General features: G+C 61.1%; 2 protein-coding genes across 2 annotated transcripts in view; one reads left to right on the forward strand and one right to left on the reverse strand.

Annotated features, from left to right (window-relative positions):
* Positions 1-17,253, forward strand: part of COX4I1 (cytochrome c oxidase subunit 4I1) — a 327,664-nt gene that overhangs the window by 270,362 nt on the left and 40,049 nt on the right. The window lies entirely within an intron of this gene.
* Positions 1-17,253, reverse strand: part of LOC308637892 (uncharacterized protein C16orf74 homolog) — a gene marked incomplete at its 5' end in the record, with an annotated part of 34,131 nt that overhangs the window by 13,591 nt on the left and 3,287 nt on the right. Inside the window, one exon of the mRNA XM_081274734.1 lies at positions 11,953-11,997. Within this exon, the coding sequence (XP_081130860.1) occupies positions 11,953-11,997 (45 nt within the window). The remainder of the gene's footprint in view (positions 1-11,952; positions 11,998-17,253) is intronic.

Consider the following 17,253-nt stretch of genomic DNA (forward strand, 5'->3'; position numbering starts at 1 on the left):
AACAGGGTCTGTAGCTGCAGGAGGAAGCCCACACACTTCACCTGAAAGGGGTTGCTCAACGGCCCTGGAGGGGGGAGGAGGAGAGGGGAGAGCAGAGGAAGGAGGGGGAGGATGGCCAGAAGGCAGCCAGGGAGGAGCGAGGGAGGAGGGCCAAAGGACAGAGGCCAACTGCCCCAAGGAGCTCTGGGTCCCTGAGGCAGAACTGCCCCTTGCTAACTGGGTGCCCTGCCACCCTGTGGCCTCCTTGAAACCTGTTCCCCAAGGAGAGGGCAGGAGGGCAGGAGGAGCAGGGAGGCTTCCGGAGGACCGAGAGCTTCTGCAGGAAGCCTTCTCTGGAGCACTTGGGTCCCCAGGCCTGACCCCCAGCGCTGTGGGAGCAGTGTGGAGCCCGGAAGGGCCTTCTGTGTGGAAGATGCAGTGGGACCAGCCGGGCGGGCTGGGGCTGTGTCACACTCTGCTCTGCCCTCTGCCCCATCTTGGCCACCCACTGGAGTGGGGAGCTTAGCAAACACACTGCAGCCCCGCCCTGCCCTGGGGTCCCGCTCTGCGGAGGTGCCAGGAGGTGAGCACCTCTGGAAGGTTCTGGTGGCCTGAGGTGGGGTGACTACGGTGGGGTGACGTAGCAATGGGTGGCTTTACTCTCTGAGCCTGTTTCCCTGGTTTAAAAATGAAATCACCACACTAACCTGGTAGGGATGACATCCCTGTGTGGGGCAGGTGGGAGAAGTGACCCAGATGTCCTGCTGGGCAGGGCCGGGCAGGTGGGCACCAAGCGCCCCCTCCCTGCCAGACAGCCAGCCGGCTTCCTTCCTCCCTCTCTCCACCAGGCCTGCTTTCCCTCTGCTGTTTGTCCTCACACAGCCAGGGAGGAAGCCAGTGCCATTCTAGAGAGAGGAAGGACAGACAGAGGCCAGGTGGCCGGGCTGGGGCCTGAAGTGTCCCCCTACCCCCTTCTGTGTCAGCCCCCACTTCTCTTCCTTCCAAAGCCCTGGTTCCGGTTCAAACCCCAAGTCCATGTTCTGCCAGGATGCTCCATGCCACTGGGTACAGAACACCATTCCCCAGCACAAGCTCCACGTTCCCCAGGCCACCCACAGGCTACCACTGAGCCCCAGCTGCAGCCGGAGCTGGCCCAGTGCCGGCACTGTGGCTCACAGGCTCCCTCTACGGGGCCGCTTGGAGAACAGCACCTTGGCAGTGCTGGGTCCCTTCTGGTGACTCCATTCCCCATAACACACAGGGTGGACTCTAACCTGTGGGACCCACGGAGCAGAGGAAGGCCAGGGGGTACACCTGGGCTTCCTGCCTGAGCAGCCACGCCACTGTTACACACACTTTGCAGGGAGAAAATCCCAGAGCTGGCCTTGCACGCTCCAAGAGCATCGGCTGGCATCACCTCCATGGGCTGTCCCCAGCACCCACGCATGGATCCAGCCAGTGTTGAGCAGCTGCTGGTATGCACAGACCCCTGAACACAGGTCAGGGGCCTCGCCACCCTGCAGGTGCCCACTGGGCACTGACAAAACACTCCTGACTCAAGCATAACCCCTGGGGAGGACTTTTCCTTCTTGTGCCAGAATGTGGGCTGGGGAAGGAGGAACACAGTCTATGACAACCTCCCTGGCTCCCACCTGTTGCTCGGCTGAGTCCCACAGCCCAGGTACACCCCAGCATTGAGCCTGCCCTAGTGGTGCTAAGGTGACGGGCACTTGTTGTCACTCTACTGTGTGCCTCATTCCAGGGGCTGGGGACCCCGCTGAGAAACAGTCTCAACAGGTCTTTCTCCCCAGCGCTGCCTCCCCTACCTCCTGCTCCGGGCTCCCTCAGCAGAAATGGGACCCAAAGATCACAGCGTCTGCTGGGGAAAAGCAGGGAGGGTCCCAGTTAGGGCAGCCTTCGTGGGAGGGGCCACGGCTGGGCTGTGAGCTCACGAGGCTGGACCTGGTGAGCACCTGGAGGCCAGGGATGGGCTGCTGGAGAGAACTGGGGAGCAGCCAGAGAAAGGGGCTCGGAGGGGCACGGGGTGAGAGGAGGCACCCACGCCGTCCTGCCCCACCAGGCTGTCCTCCGGCCTCTGGCAGAGCCCCCTTCCAGCCAGGCCTGCCAAGGTGCAGCAGCCCATCCTGTGCCACCTGCAGAGGCCCTTCCAGGAAGCTGCCCAGCCCTTGGCCACAGAGGAGGGGACTCAGCCTTTGTCCTCTGAACGAAGCAGATGGTATTAGAGCAAGGCACAGAGAGGTCAGGGACCTCTCCCAGGATCATGCAGGATTTGATGCACAGCTGCCCTCCTGGGGCAGAGGCTCATAAGCTCCTAGAGCCTGGGTCAGTTAGAAGAGGGACACGGACACATGATGGACTGGTCACAGCGGGGAGAGGCAGGATTGAGGGGAGATGGTGGGAGTTAGAAAGGCTTCCCAGAGGGGGCGATCCTCGGGCAGCAGGAGAGGGAGAGAGGGCACTGGGTAGCCCTGCACATGCAGAGTCCCTGGGCAGGAGGACGGACCGAGCAGGGCCAGCACCAGCCTGTCACTGTTGGTGGGGTGTCTGAATTCAGGGCAAGTCTTTCAGAAAGCAACCTGACACGTTGGGTGTAGTCCTGTGCAATCGTGAGCCCAGCTATTTGAAGGCTGAGCCAGGTTCCTGCCCTCCTGAGCCACTTTGTGAAACCCTGTCTCAGAATTTAAAAAGGGCTGGGGGTGTGGCTCGGTGGTAGAGGGCTTGTGCGGGCCCTGGGTCAATCCCCAGCTCTGCAAAAAACAACTCAGACAAACAAACAAACAACCTGACTAATGCTGGAGAGGGATCCAGATGCATCTAATCTTTTTTTTTTTTTAATTCCAATTACAGGGAAAGCCTGGTGTTATTATGGATGAGACTGGGGCAGCCCTGGTGGCTCTACCTTTTCAAGGCAGCTGGGCCCAGCCGAGACAGCAGCGGAGGTTTTAAATCTCTTTTTAATTAAGGAAAAAGCCTCCACTTGCGTCAGGGATGAGCTGCTGGAGAGAACTGGGGAGCAGCCAGAGAAAGGGGCTCGGAGGGGCACGGGGTGAGAGGAATGCACCCGCGCTGGGCCGTCCTCCGGCTTCTGGCAGAGCCCCCTTCAACCCAGGTCCAGCAGCCCATCCCCATGCCACCTGCAGAGCGGCCCTTCCAGGAAGCTGCTCAGCTCCCGGCCACAGAGAATGGGGGGACAGTGCAGAGGGCCGGGCACAGAAGGCTCAGGACCAGCCCTGGAACCAGTCCTCCTCAGCAGTGACGCCTCCTCCCGGCCAGGAACAGGCCTTCCTCTGAGGACAGCCCTGAGCGCTGAGTCAAAGAGCGGCCAGGTGTGATGGCGCGGGAGGCTGAGGCAGGAGGGCTGCAAGTTCAAAGCCAGCCTCAGCAACTTCACAAGGTCCTGTCTCAAAATAAAAAATAAACAGGGCCGGTGGTGTGGCTCAGTAGGTCAGCACCCTAGGTACAGCCCGGGGCACAAAAAAAAAGAGCAAGGTCAAAGCTGAGGTGTGGCTCTGCTAAAGCACAGCATGAAGCCCTGCACCCAGGGACAAACAACAAGAGACTGGGCGTGGTGGCTGCGCGGTGATCCTGGAGACCCCAGAGGCTGGGGCAAGAGGATCCCAAATTTGAGGCCATCTAAGCATCTTAGTTAGACCATGTCTCAAAATAAAAATTAAAAATGGCTGGGGATATAGCTCAGCTCAGCAGTAGTAAGCCCTGGGCTCCATCTCCCCTGCTGTGGTGGAGGGGGGAGGGGGGAGGGGCGAGGAGGGAGGAGGGGGAGGAGGGGGAGGAGGAAAAGACACAAAGTACCTGGCTGCCCAACAGGCTGCTGACCTGGCTACCTCACCCTGCTAGCCCCTGGGCAGAGCCTTGTTGGGGGGGGCTCTCCTGTGACTGTAGTGCTCAGCAGAATCCCCAGTCTGGGTGCTGTTTCACCCCCAGCTGTGACAACCAAAATGTCTCCCAGACACTGCCAAGTGTCCCCTGGGGTAGGATTTCCAAATAAAGTCTAGGTGCCCATGGGTCATTTTTACTGTGCACGTGCCATGCAGTATTGGGGATATACTTGAACTGGACGGCCATTCCTTGTTTATCTCCACAGGGGAACTGGGAATCATGGCTCGTGGTTTTCCCCTTGAGATCCGGGGGCATTTCATGGGGGTGGGGCTGGACACGGCTGAGAGTTACAGTTAGTTGTCATCATTTCATGGGGGTGGGGCTGGACACGGCTGAGAGTTACAGTTAGTTGTCATCAGCTGTGGCAGGGCCAGGCACCACCCCTGGCCTGGAGCAGGCATCTGAGAGCTGGCCCCACTGCAGACCTGTAAGTGGCGCTGGGGCAGGGCCTACACCAGAGGCCCCCCACCTCAGGCTGCCCCCCAAGCCTGTGCACTTCTTCCCCTCTCTGAGCTGACCGTCAGGGCTGATCGTCTGTCCACACTATAAGCCCCGAAGGACTACACATTGCCCTTGGCCCAGTCACCCTCACCCTGCGGGGCCTTCAGTAGGACACGCAGTTCCAGGAGGGCGGGCTCTGGGCACCTGCCAGGGGCAGAGTGCGGGACATTGTGTTGTGGCGGTGGCCGGCATCGGTGCCTGTCTGTGTGCAGGACTTGGAGAGGAAATCCGTGCTTCCTGCTGGACAGAAACACTCCTCGTCCCCCAGGATGCTGTGTTCACCTGTCAGATTGGCACAGATAAATGAAGATGCTACCGCTGTTGGCGCCGTGACCTTCACATGGTGGGCAAAGTGGGGGCACGGGTCTGCCCTCAGGGGATCACTTGGCAAAACCTGAAGACAGCAGGGGCAGGCCCCCACCATCTGGAACATTCTGCTGCTGGCTGCCTCCCGAGTGCATGGCGGCCCAGTACGCTCACTGAAGTCCTGCTTGCGGAGGGCAGGCTGGGGGCTGGCTCACAGGGCGGCCCCTCCAGTGTAGACTTCCAGCTACAGAAGGGGCGGCAGCTCTCAGCGGGGTCCTTTGCCTGTGTGTTGTCCAGTGGAAGGACCCAGGTAGGGTGCTCCCAGCCAGACCCACGTCTATGCAGCCTGGTGGAGCCAGGCCTTGCTGGCCACGAGGCCCTGGGAGGGAAACGGCAACCCCACAGGCTGGGGGTCCGGTCCCGTCAGCCCCCAACCCTGCAGCTGAGAACCGGTCAGTGTGGTCATTAATTCTGGGTCCCTGGAGGCACCGAGGCAGGAGACCTCACTGGAGGCCCAGCAGCGGCCTCCCTGGCCGCCGGGCTCTGAAGGCTCACCCTCCCCTTCACCCACCCTACAAACGCTTTCCGAGCACCTGGATCAGGCCAGGCCCAGGAGACTGGGCCCCAGGGACAGCAGAGCAGCTGCCCTGATGGCAGGCAGGAGGTTTGGGGAGGAGATCCATGCCTTGCTGAGGTGGACAGGTCACTTGTTCCACATCTTGTGTCCCTACTGTGTGCTGGGGCTACAGGATGGACAGGCAGCAGGATTCCTAAGCCGGGGAACAGGTGTGCAAGGAGGACCTGGACATCAGTGGCAAGTGCCCTCTGGGTAGTGACCACCAGCGCTGGACAGGAGTCAGTCAGCAGGTTACCAGGACACGGAGGGAGAGTGGCTGTCACCTGCTACAGGACTGGCCAGACCCCTCCTTCCCCAGGACAGCAGGTGCTCGAGGTTTAGCTTAAGCTCCGTGACCAGAGAGACAGGCTAAATCCTGCTGTGAGCTGGAGGGCTCCGCCTGGGCTGGGCCAGCGAAGATCTGGCACTCCTGCCCTCCCTGGCCTCCCAGGAGTTCCCAGGGTGCGGCCCTCCCTGGGGCCTCTCCCTCCTGGACTCAGCCACAGCTAGTGCCCAGGGGGCCATCTGTTCACCTGTGGGCTTGGCCACAGGGACACAGTGTGTGTGTGTGGAAGGAACAGGCCTCCACAGCTCCTGACCGCAGCTGTCCGCCCCTGGAACCAGGTGTTCATGCTATCATGCGGCTGACCTTGGGTGAGCTGGGGCCAGTCTTGAACCTGTGAAGGCCAATCAGAAGGATGGCCATCCCCACAACCAGCCACTGGCCAAGGGTCTCAGGCTGAGTGAAGAGGTTTTGAGTCCCATGGGAAAGGCAGTTAGGCGTGGGCCAGGACAGGCAGGTCCCAGCTCCCCCGGGCCTGACCCAGGCAGTACCCTGCCCTCTCGGATCCCCAACTTCCCCATCACCACAGGCTCCCTGCCCTCCCTGAGCCCTCGCCTGGCAAGAAAGACCTGCAAAACCCCAGCCTCAGCCAGACCTGATCCAGAGCAGCCCACAAAACCCTGCCGGCTGCCCCACGGCGGTCAAGGTCCCGAGAGCAAGACAGTCTGGGAAACCGTCACAGCCCAGGGGAGCCCGAGAGACCTGTCCTACTCCACGTGGGAGGGACCCTGACGAGGTCTGGGACAGGGAACCTGAACACAAGGTGGCCTCGGTAGACCCCTACACAGTGCATGACCCCAGGTGGGGAAACGGGGCGGGACCCACGGCACCTCCCGACTCTCAAGTTTTTTTTTTTTTAAAGAGAGAGTGAGAGAAGAGAGAGAGAGAGAGAGAGAGAGAGAGAGAGAGAGAGAGAGAGAGAATTTTTTTTTTTAATATTTATTTTTTAGTTCTCGGCGGACACAACATCTTTGTTGGTATGTGGTGCTGAGGATCGAACCCGGGCCGCACGCATGCCAGGCGAGCGCGCTACTGCCTGAGCCACATCCCCAGCCCCGACTCTCAAGTTTTTAAGAGTTAAAACTGTTCCCAAAGCAAAGCCTGCTCTAAAAACACCCACCCGGGACCGTCTCCGTCTGTACGACTCGGCTGGCCCAGGCGTCCTGAGGACTGGCCCGTCTGCCTAGCTCAGGGGACGCCCACGCTGCACATCCAGGGCCACTGAGAACCTCGCGGCTCAGGCGCTGCTCCCTTGGTATGCCACCCTCTGTGCCCAGGGGAGCAGTAGGAAGACCACGTGCCTCACCCCCAGCTGCTGGGCCAAGTCCCTCCCAACCCGCCGTGTGGCCTTGAGCTGGCAGGTGCTGCCCTGTGCCTCAGTCTCCCCGAAGGTGAAGTCACTGTTGGCGTCCTGCTGCGTAAGGATGAGTTGTGCCTGGCTCCCGGGGACACCGTGTCAGCCCTCAGAGGAGGGGCGTCAGGGAGGTGCTCTGGCCATGGCTGGGCCCTCGGGGGAAGGACCCCACAGAACACAGTGCTGGGCCCACTGTCCTCGAGGGAAACAAAGGGGTCTCAGCATAGCCGGAGCCCCCCTCGGATGTCACCCTCCATGTCCCCTTCTCAGACTAGCAGATGGAGGACTTGTTCCTGTCCCACACACCAGAGGGCTTGGAGGGGACGTGATTTGTAGTGGGTTGAACAGTGTCCTCCAAAATTCACACCAACCTAGGACCTCAGAATGTGGCCTTATATGGAAATGAGGTCTTTTTGCAGATGGAATTAGTTAAGAATCCTGTGATGAGCTCATCCTGGATTAGGGGGTCTAGATGCAATGACATGTCCTTACAAGAAAAGGCAATGTGAAGACAGAGAAGGTGCCATGGGAAGACACGGGCAGGCCCTGAGCCAGGGACGCTGGAGCCACCAGGAGCTGGACGAGGAGGAAGGAGCCTCCCCGGCAGCCCCAGAGGAGTGTGGCCCGTGCCACCTGGACCTCAGCCGCCTGGCCTCTAGAGCGGTGGACAGCAGAGTCCTGCTGCTCCTGCACCCAGTCCTGGTCGATTATCACAGAGCCCGGGCACCCGTGTGTGCTGGAGACAGCGGACCCCAGGCAGCGCATGCTCATGCCACTCAAACTGGCTCATAGGGGAGGGGCCAGGCCTCTGTCTTCCTGCAGACGTGAACCTGGGGGCCTGTGGAGGCCCAGGGAGGAGGTGGGTGGGGAAGCGCTGGGTAGCCGGGAGTGGAGGGGCAGACTGAAGCCCAGAGACAAGTGCCCCACCCCTGGATACCACACACCTCAAGGGCACGTGGGCCAATCTCATTGTTCTTGTTCCTCCCGGGATCGAGAACAGGTGGTGGAGGGCCTCCTGGAGAGGCACCCACAGCCAGGCTGACTCCAGACTCATCCTGCCTCCCTGGGCCTCAGCTTCCCCACTGAAAGGTGAGGCTTTGCAGGGAGCACAGGCACCTTCCAGCTCAGAAAACAGGCGAGATTCTAGAAGATTCCCAAGGCAGGAGGAGGACGTGACAGCCACGGTGAGCCTCAGAGCAGCCGACAGACCACCCAGCTGGACCCTGGACTCCACCACCCAGGTCCCTTAGTGCAGCCACCCAGAGCCTCCCAGATGGACCGGAGATCCCTTAGACCTGTCAAATGGAGCCCAGCCTGGCCAACTGGTCCCTCTGTGCTGGTGTCCGGGTTACACTGGATTAAATGGGACAGTCACCCAGGCAAGGGAGGTGGCTGGGTGGCACCGTGCTCCTGCAGCATGCTCAAGGCCCTGGGTTCGATCCCCAGCACCAAATAAATAAATAAATAAAAATAACTTGGCCTACTTATTGTTTTGTTTGTCCCTGTCCCCGGGACGGCCACAGTGCTGGAGTCTGCTCTCTGCTCGTGGGACAGCGCAGCCAACCTGTTAGCTCAAAGCATTCTCAGAACCCAGCACACAGCAGGCGCTCAATACACAGTCAAGGGCCGGGTGAAGGGCCCTGAGAACAGTGAGACCTAGAGAGACAAGGTGGCTTTCCCCAGGGCGGCCACGCATGACTGGTGGACTCCGGGAAAGGGAGACTGGGAAACCCTGCTTGGCACTGACAGCAGCCAGTGTATCGGGCCGCCCCGGCAGGCCCTCTGTGGCTGCAGGGGCCATGTGCCCACGAAGCTGGTCTTGCTCCAAGGCCCAATCCCGATAAAGGACAGAGCTGGGATTTGAACTAGGAAGTACCTTGGAGCTGGGCACGTTGTGAAAGGGTCAAGCAGGAGTGGCTGGGTGGTCCCGAGCCCTGGCCCCAGTCTAGGGGCTACAGCAGAGGGGTCCAGGGCCTGGTCCTAACTGGATCCCTGTCCTGGACTGTGTGCTGGGCAAGCTCTACCACTGAGCCACATCCCCAGCTATAGCCATTTATTGTTGTCTGACCCAGTCATTCCGATTTTGGGGACTTGTCCCAGGGAAGTAATAATAATAATAATAATAATAAAACCAGAAAAAATCAAGATGCCGACGTGGCGTCACCTACACAACAGCCGGCCAGGACAACTCTGGGCAATCCGACGGTCTACCGAGGGCTGACACAGTACCGTCTCAAGAAACACCACCCCCAGTCAGCATAGGACGCACAGACCACCTGTGGCCGCCGGGGAGGAGGACGGAGGAGGACTTTCAGCTGCGAGGGCTTGTGGGGAGGACACAGGGCCAAGGGCTCTGTGCTGGCACTGCCTAAGCCTGGAGCCACCGCCATGCCCGTGTGGCCTCCAGAGGCCAAGGCAGGGTGGGCGGAGGACTGCAGGACCAGAGCCAGCAATGAAAAATGGATGAGCCTCGCCCGGCCTGGGGGCCACTCCAGTACTCAGCCGAGCCAGCGCCGGCCGGAAGGCGGCCCTCTTAAAAGCTCCGGGCCCAGAAGCCCTCAGCTGCCGCCAGGCTCTCAGTCCTGTGGGGTGGGAGCGAGGGCTCAGGCATCAGCAGGGTCCCTGGCCCCTGGGTCTGCTTCCCTGGTTGAGCCCTGCCCTTGTCTGAAAGGAACGTGACTGCTGGGTCAGCTCCAGGGGTGGTCCCTTCTCAGACACCCTGACCTGACACCCAGAGGAGCTCACAAGTCCATCAGGAGGCCAAGTGGGGGACAGAACGGCCTCTCCCTGCTGTGCGTCTGAAGCACCCCCAGGGCCCATGCCTGGCAGCTGGGTCCCCAGCCCTGGCACTGCTGGGAGGCGGTGGGGCTTGTGAGCACCTGAAGGGGACGTTGGGACCCTGACTTCTCCCTCTCCCACCCCTCCTGCCTTCCTGGAGACAACAGGCTCCACTCCCCTCCCCTGCCCCGGGCCAACGCCAGGGAATTCTGAACCACATGGGCCCAAAGCAACGGGCCTGGTAATGACCGACCGAGCCTCTGAAGATGTGGGCAGAATAACCCTGGCTCCGCATAAGTTGTTCATCTCAGGAACTTTGTCACAATGACGCAAGACTGACTGACAGGGCAGGCACAGGGGAAGGCCCTCAGCTGCACAAGGAAAGGAAGCTCAAGCACAGAGACAAACACCGGAATCCCTGGGTGTACGCCACCTCGTCAAGTTCACGGAGAGAGAAGGCAGGACGGCGGCAGCCGGGAGCTGGGGAGGGACCGGGAGTCATGTTCAACTGTCCAGTCCCCGGCTGGGAACATGACCTATTATTTCTGGAGGTGGGTGGGGCAGTTTATGCCACCGACCTGTACGTGTGTGTCACGGTGGAGATGCTAAATTTTACGTTTGTCTATTCTACCACAGTCAAAGAACACAGCAGCAGCACAGAGCTGTCCTGCGTGCCAACCGGGCACTGGGAGGACCCAGTGGCCACCTTGCAGTCAAGTCTCACTCAGGGCCCACCTCCCAACCAGGGACTGCTCCAAGACCAGCCCCCACTGCCCACAAATACCCCGCAACTCTCTCACCCTCCCTGGGCTCAGCCTGGGGACTCGGTGGGAACCGGGCCCTGGCCGTGTGGGCTCCAGCAAACAACACCCCAGTCCTCTCCAGAGGAACCTCTGTCCAAGTTGAAATCTGGGTGGTGCTGTCATTCAAGATGCCCCGCCCCCTTGGGCTCTGGAGCGGGCCAATCAGATGCCCTCCTGGAGAGATGCCTGAGTCCACGCCTGGCCGCAGAACCTTTCCACCCCGCTTCATTTCGTCACTCGCGGGGCTCCCTGCGCCTCCCTTTCTGGAACAGTGGCAGTCACAGCAACTTGCCACCAAGACCCCGCGGGCTGCCTCGAGCTCCAGGCAGGGGCCACCGAGCCCGGTGCCTTTGATGAGAGCAGTAATAAAACCAGTCGGAGCAGCTGGCCCGGACACATGGTGGAAGGAGTGGTGTGTTCTGGGTGCTCCCCTGTGAGCAGGGCCTCTTGTGACCCCGATTTCACAGACCTGGAAACCCAGGTGCTCGTTCCAGGGCTGCAGCAGCCAGACGCAGGCTGGCGCGAGGCAGAGCGGCCTGCTGTGGCCCAGCACCTGGAGGACGGGGCAGGGAGGAGGCCCAGCAGCTGGCTGCTGCGTTCATATGCGGCTATGGGGTCCCGGCCACCACCCTGTGCACCTGGGACTAAGCGTGTCCCCACCTGGAAGACACTCCAGGGACAGCCGGGGTGAGACCAGCACAGCTCTCTGGAACTAGTCAGGCCCTGGGCCTGCTGCACCTGGCCAGGGTGACTCTGGGACTTGAGGCTGGCAGAGGAGGGATGATGGCTGGAGCCTGTGTCACAAGGGCAGGACACGGAAGAAGGACAGCGTGGGCTCCTGGGCAGAGGTCTCTTGGGTGGGCCACACTGGTCTGAGGTGCCAAGGGCCATGCAGATGCTGGACAGAAAGGCCACATCCACCAAGACTGCAAACACCCCTCACTGATTCTGTGTCCTTCTAGAACTTTCCCCTCCTGTCTTTGCTCTCAGCCATCCCCCAGCCATGACTCCCGTCTGGGCCTTCTCAGGCTCTGGTGTGTTGGGCGACAACCCCAGTGTCCAGCCCCTTCGCCGGGGCCTCCCTCCCTCTCCCCTGCTTGCCTGGGAGTGCCCTCTGGGGCTGAAATGGAGGCCCCAGGGCCCCGGGACTTCCCCACTGCTGACCACCAGTGAAAGGAAGGAGGAGGGCACAGAGTCAGAGCAGACATTTACAGAGCACCTGCTGTGTGCAGGGCTTGAGCAGGGATGGTTTCCTGCCTCTCCCCCGTCTGGACAGCATCCCTGGGCCTCCTGGACCTGCCTCCCACTCCCATCACCCTCGAGACTCTCACCCCAGGCAGAGCCTCCTGCTTACCTTTGAGGCAGCACAGTCTAAGCCCCATGGCGGCTCCTCTGTGGCCTGTGGAGAGAGGAGAGCACTCAGACAGGGCCCGGGACCTGTTTTGTACTGGCCCTTCTGGGTGACAACAGGAAGCAGCGGGAGGGACACACCATGGGCCACAAGTCATGGCACCTGCTGACTACACTGGGCTGAATTTGCTCAAAAACGGAGTCTGCTGATGGAGATTTTCAGGAGCCTCAAAGCTAGAAATGCTGGAGGGCTGGTGGGCGGCGGCCGGCCGTGAAGGTCAAGGGGAGACCGTGGCTGGGGCTGATGGTGAGAACCAAGACCACCATGCTTCTCCTTCCAGGGTCTCAGAGCAATGGCCAGCCATACGGACGGGGACCCTTGGGCCAGGCCGTGGCACTGGCCGGAAGCCAGGAGGGGGCAGGGCTGCCCCTCTTTTCAGTTCAGATTCTTGGGGGCCTAAGGGTTAAACCATAAAGGGGCACTGTCCCCGGTCCATGGGAAACGAGAATTGTCCTAACCCTGTTCCTTGGAATTCTGAGTAATTGGTGAGCATAGTGGTGCACACCGGGAACCCCAGCTACCCAGGAGGCTGGGCAGGATCACAAGTTCAGGCCACATATCAGTGAGCCCCTGTCTCAAAATAAAGAAAAAAGGGGTAGGAGAGTGGGAGAGCACATGCCTGCCAGGCTCAAAGCCCTGGGTTCCTTCTCTAGTACCAAGGTCAAAAAAAAGAGGACTCTTAATAATTCATCAATAAAGATGCAGCCAGTGGCCTGGGGCCCTGCATGCCCCCGTCTCTCCACCTCAGGGACACTCTGTGAGGGACTCCTGCTGCCCCATTTTGCACATATGGAAGTCAAAGCTCAGAGAGGTCGTGTCGGCTGCCCAAGGCCACCAGCTTAGTGGAGTGTGGAGCTGGGAGCGAGGACTTCCCTGACTCCGGGGCTGGAGTCCCACCTGGCCGAGGCAGGGCTCGGTAGGCCCATCTGAGGGAGACCCAGAAGGGCCCAGGCAGCCCCGGCCCGATGGCAAGTGAGGGGGCTGGGACAGGGCCAGACCAGAGGAGCCTGGAGAGGGTCTCCTAAGGAGGTCAGCTTCCTGCTTGAGGAAAGTGCTAGTGGACACAAGTGGGGCCCCAATCAGACTGATACTTCCGGCCTCCTGCTCCTAAGAGGGGTCCAGTGGGAAAACGGAAACAGACAGTGGACAGAGGGAGCAGATGAGGAAAGGAGGAAATTCCAGAGACCACAGAAAGAACAGGCCCACACCCCCACCGACTCCCAGCTCGGAGGCCCCTCTCTCTGCAGGTCTGTCCCTGTCACTTGGGCAATGAGCCTGCTGCTTGCTTGCCGTCTCTGTGTCCTGTTATTGGCTGAACGGAGACCACAGACCCAGCAGCCCTAGATGGCAACACACTCAGGAAGGGGAGATGCTGCCACCCTGAGGGGTCCCCTCCTCTAGAGGCGGCCTGGGGCTGAGCACGTTCTTCATCCACGGAGAGCGGCCTGAGTGCCAGGCTCTGGGCCAGGTTGGCTGGTGGAGGTCCCATGACCCCCCGTTGTCCTCAGATGGCACAGTGGCCTGGGGTGCTCCTGCTTCCTCCCTGACTCCCTGTTGCTGGGGTCAGCCCTGCACCCCTTTCCGGCTTTCTCCCGGCCTCCCCATCCCCAAGGAACATCTAGTACAATTCCCACCCTCACCGCTGATCTTGGAGGACCCAGACCACCACAGGTGGGCACATGGCCACACAGGGCACCACTCCAGAATCTGCCTGCTCACATTGGCAGATGGACAGGTCAACCAGCCCCACAGGGGCAGGTGGGGCAGGGCAGGGTGCTGTCCTATGGGGATGGAGGAGAGTTTGGCTGGACCCAGGGCTGGCATCCCCAAATATAGGCAGGAGTGACCCAAGCAGGGCACAATGCTCTGGAAGCAGGAAGAGATTGCAAAGTTCCCGGGGAGAGAAAGGTCTGTGGGAGGACCCAGAGGTGGGAGGTCAGGGCGGGCTCAGGTGGGGGAGCCAGCGGGGAGCCTCCAGTTTCTGGAGGCCAGTTACAGCCTCCAGATGTTATTCGGAGGACACTGAGGAGCGAGTCTGGAAACCCTAACCCCAGCCCCTTGTCTGCAGGTGGTGGCACCCCAGCGCTCTCGGCCAGCCCACCCAGGCCTGTGGAGCCAGAGTCAGTGTTTTAACGAGGCCCCAGGGTCGGGGCGCTTGCTAAGGCCCAAGGAGTGTGAGTGGTGGGGAGCCCAGTGTGGCCAATGGCAGGTCCACAGGTGGCAAGCCCGAGATGTCCACTAGAAGATGGCCTGGGGGCCTGGGAGAGGGGGGAGAGGTGACAGGCAGGTACTGGTGGGGCAGGTGCAGGCCTGAGGCCTGTCACGTCAGGTGCTGGCCCTGCTGCGGTCCTGCCACGCCGGGCGGCACAGACCCTGGCTCTGCGGCTTGGGCACACCCCACACTTCACCTGCCTCATCTGTGATGTGGGGACTGCCTGGCCGCACGCCTCGGTCACTGCTGCAGCACACGTGAGCAGTGAGTGTCAGGAGGTAAGGACGGGGTCCCTGCTGGACACACAGCAGGAGGATCTGGAGGGGGGAGGCAGAAGCTCCTGGCAGCTGGGCCTTGGTATGGCACTATCCACGTGGAGTCTGGAGCAGCGGCCTGGACGCCCCGCAGCCCGGGCCCCCTGACACAGGATCTGCACTGTCACCACATGGAGGGGAGGAAAGCGCTGTGGGCGCTGACCACTGAGAGCTTTCCCAAACCCTGCCCAGCTCACCCCCAGGGGGCCTGGGTAAGGGTCTGGGGTGTGGGCTGGCACCGGGTTTCAAAGCTCCCGGGGATTCTAACTGCAGGAGGAGACATCAGGGAGGGGAGGGCCCTGCCTGCAGGAAGGCCCAGCTCTGGAGCCTTCGTGGTGACCACTTTGTGTCACCCGTGGTTAGGCCACACTTCCAGCCACCCCCCCAGCCTGGGGTTGCTCCTATCCCCACTTCACAGACGGGGAATGAGGCGAGGGAGGTGAGTTACTTGCATAGGGCCGCGGGGGCTGCAGTGTGGAGCGAGGGTCAACCAGCGCTTCCGACTCTTCCTACCACCAGGCAGCGTGAGACCGTGGGTCCCAAGAAGCACAGAGCCCCAGGAGTGGCATGGTGGGCGCACCCCGCCTGTCCCCGCTTGCCCTCCCCGAGCTGGGTCTTCTGTCCCTGAGGCTGCCCGCCTTGCCCCGGGCCCCGCAGTCCTGACGCGTTCAGGCCCCAAGCTCTGGCCTAGGGAAGGCTGTGCTGTGTGGCGGCAGCAGCACCTCCCAGAAGGACTGTCCCCAGCTGACAGGCTGAGTCCCCGGGGCAGTCCTGCAACTGGAACAGTGCCTATAGGGAGACCCTCAGGGACGAGGCCAGGGAGGAAAGAAGAGGATGGGGACCAGCAGTGGCTCCAGCCTGGTGGCACTGGAGACCCAGAAACTGGGCCAGGTCCAGCAGATGCAGCATCAGGGGCTCGTGTCCAGGTGACAACTCAGGCTTCCTGCTGGAGGGTCCCGTGTGGCTCAGCTGTCTGGGCCCAGGCTGCCGTGTACCACGGTGCCACCACCTCTGACCAGGATGTGTGAAGGCAGTGGGCAGGGGAGCGGCCGGGAAGGCGAGGAGAACATGCTGGGCTCAGTGTTCTCGTGTGCCACCTGGGCATCGTGCCACCAGCCTCCAGGACAGGGCTGGATGTATCTGTCACTGTGGCCTTCCTCATGTCACCATCCCTGCCACCATCCTTGCCATTGCTATCACTGGGATTGTCATCATGTAGAGTCCCCAGGCACCTTCCAGGTGCTGCACAGAAGACCATGAGACCCTGCAGCGTGGTCCCCACTGAGTCGTTCTGGGGACAGGTGTGCATGGAGGGAGCGTGGAGCTGCCCACTCCTCGGTGACAGGGCCAGCCCCTGTGGGACTCAGGCGCATCCATATGAGAGTCCCCGGGTGACCTAAGGGCCTGGGAGCAGGAGCTGAGGCTCAGAGGTGAGCTGGGCCTCCAGATGTAATTCTGAGGACGCTGAGGAATGAGTCTGCTCACCCAGGGCCCCAGCCCCTTGTCTAAGGTGGTGGCACCCCCAGGGCACAGGGACCCTGCAGGAGGGTCACCTTGCTCCCCACCACCTTCCTAGATGCAGCTGATGGGCGCCAAGCTCACTCTCTTGGAGGCCCGTCCTGGGCTGCATGTCCTCTAAGAACAACTCCTGACCTGACAAGACTGAAGAGGAGCTCAGGTGCGCAGCCCTCACGGCCAGCGGAGGGAGCTGCAGCCCTGGACTACGGACTCCAAAGCCGGGGCCATTCCCACGCTGAGCTTTGGCGCCATGTCCTGCGAGCCCCCAGCTCTGTGTTGTTTGAATTTACTACCCACGAGGACACATTGAGATCAGAAGGAACGGGAGGGGCCCGAGCGTGGCCAATGGCCCCAGAGTGAGAGGAGGGGACACCTGTGATCTCAGCTACTGCAGGAGGATCCCAAGTTCAAGGCCAGCCTGGGAAACTTAGCAAGACCCTGTCCCAAAATAAGAGATGACAAAAGGCTGGGGACGAAGCTCCCCATGGGCTCCAGCGCAGGGTGGAGGCCCTGGTCGCCCAGCACTGCGGTCTCTTCACAGTGAGCAGGGGTGAGCCCGCCCTTTGTGTTTCCGTTCTCTTTGAACCCTGGGAGGTTGGGGAGTGCACCACAGTTTCCCATCAAACAGGCTTTCCCTTGCACCGAGGGATAGCAATCTCCCCACACCAAATGGCCACAGGACTGTCCAGTGATAGTGGGCAATATACAAACCAACTTCCTCCTGCAGGGGTCCCCCTGACAGGGCGAGGGAGCACACCACACAGTGGCACTGCCAGGGAAGGGCGCTCTCCCAAGCTGTGGCCACCATGTCCCAGCAGCCTTGGAGGAAGGAGCCACAGCTACCAGCCCACAGTGGTGGCCGTGCCAGCTTGCCTGCCAGGCTTTCAGCTCAGACAGAAAAGTAAAACAAGGAGTTTACCAAGTCCCTAAGATGTGGCGGTGAGGTCAAGGCACGGAGCCATCTGCTGGTGGAGTGACCCTGCTGTTAGAATCCTGCCTTGCTCAGTACTTTGGTGGGTCCTGCAGGTTCAGCTCCAGTGGCTGAGATAAGCTCTCCTGGAATGAATGGGACACACCCTGGGCTGGAGTGGCTGGGGTGCCAGGGCAAATGGAGCATGCCCATTCTGGACACATGCACCCTAAGAATCATGCACTATTGATCTGCACCTAAATTTGGCTGGGTGTCCTTGTTTCCCTTTG

Source organism: Spermophilus citellus (genome assembly GCF_964194105.1).
Source record: "Spermophilus citellus genome assembly, chromosome: 18".
In the NCBI taxonomy this organism is placed as follows: Eukaryota; Metazoa; Chordata; class Mammalia; order Rodentia; family Sciuridae; genus Spermophilus; species Spermophilus citellus.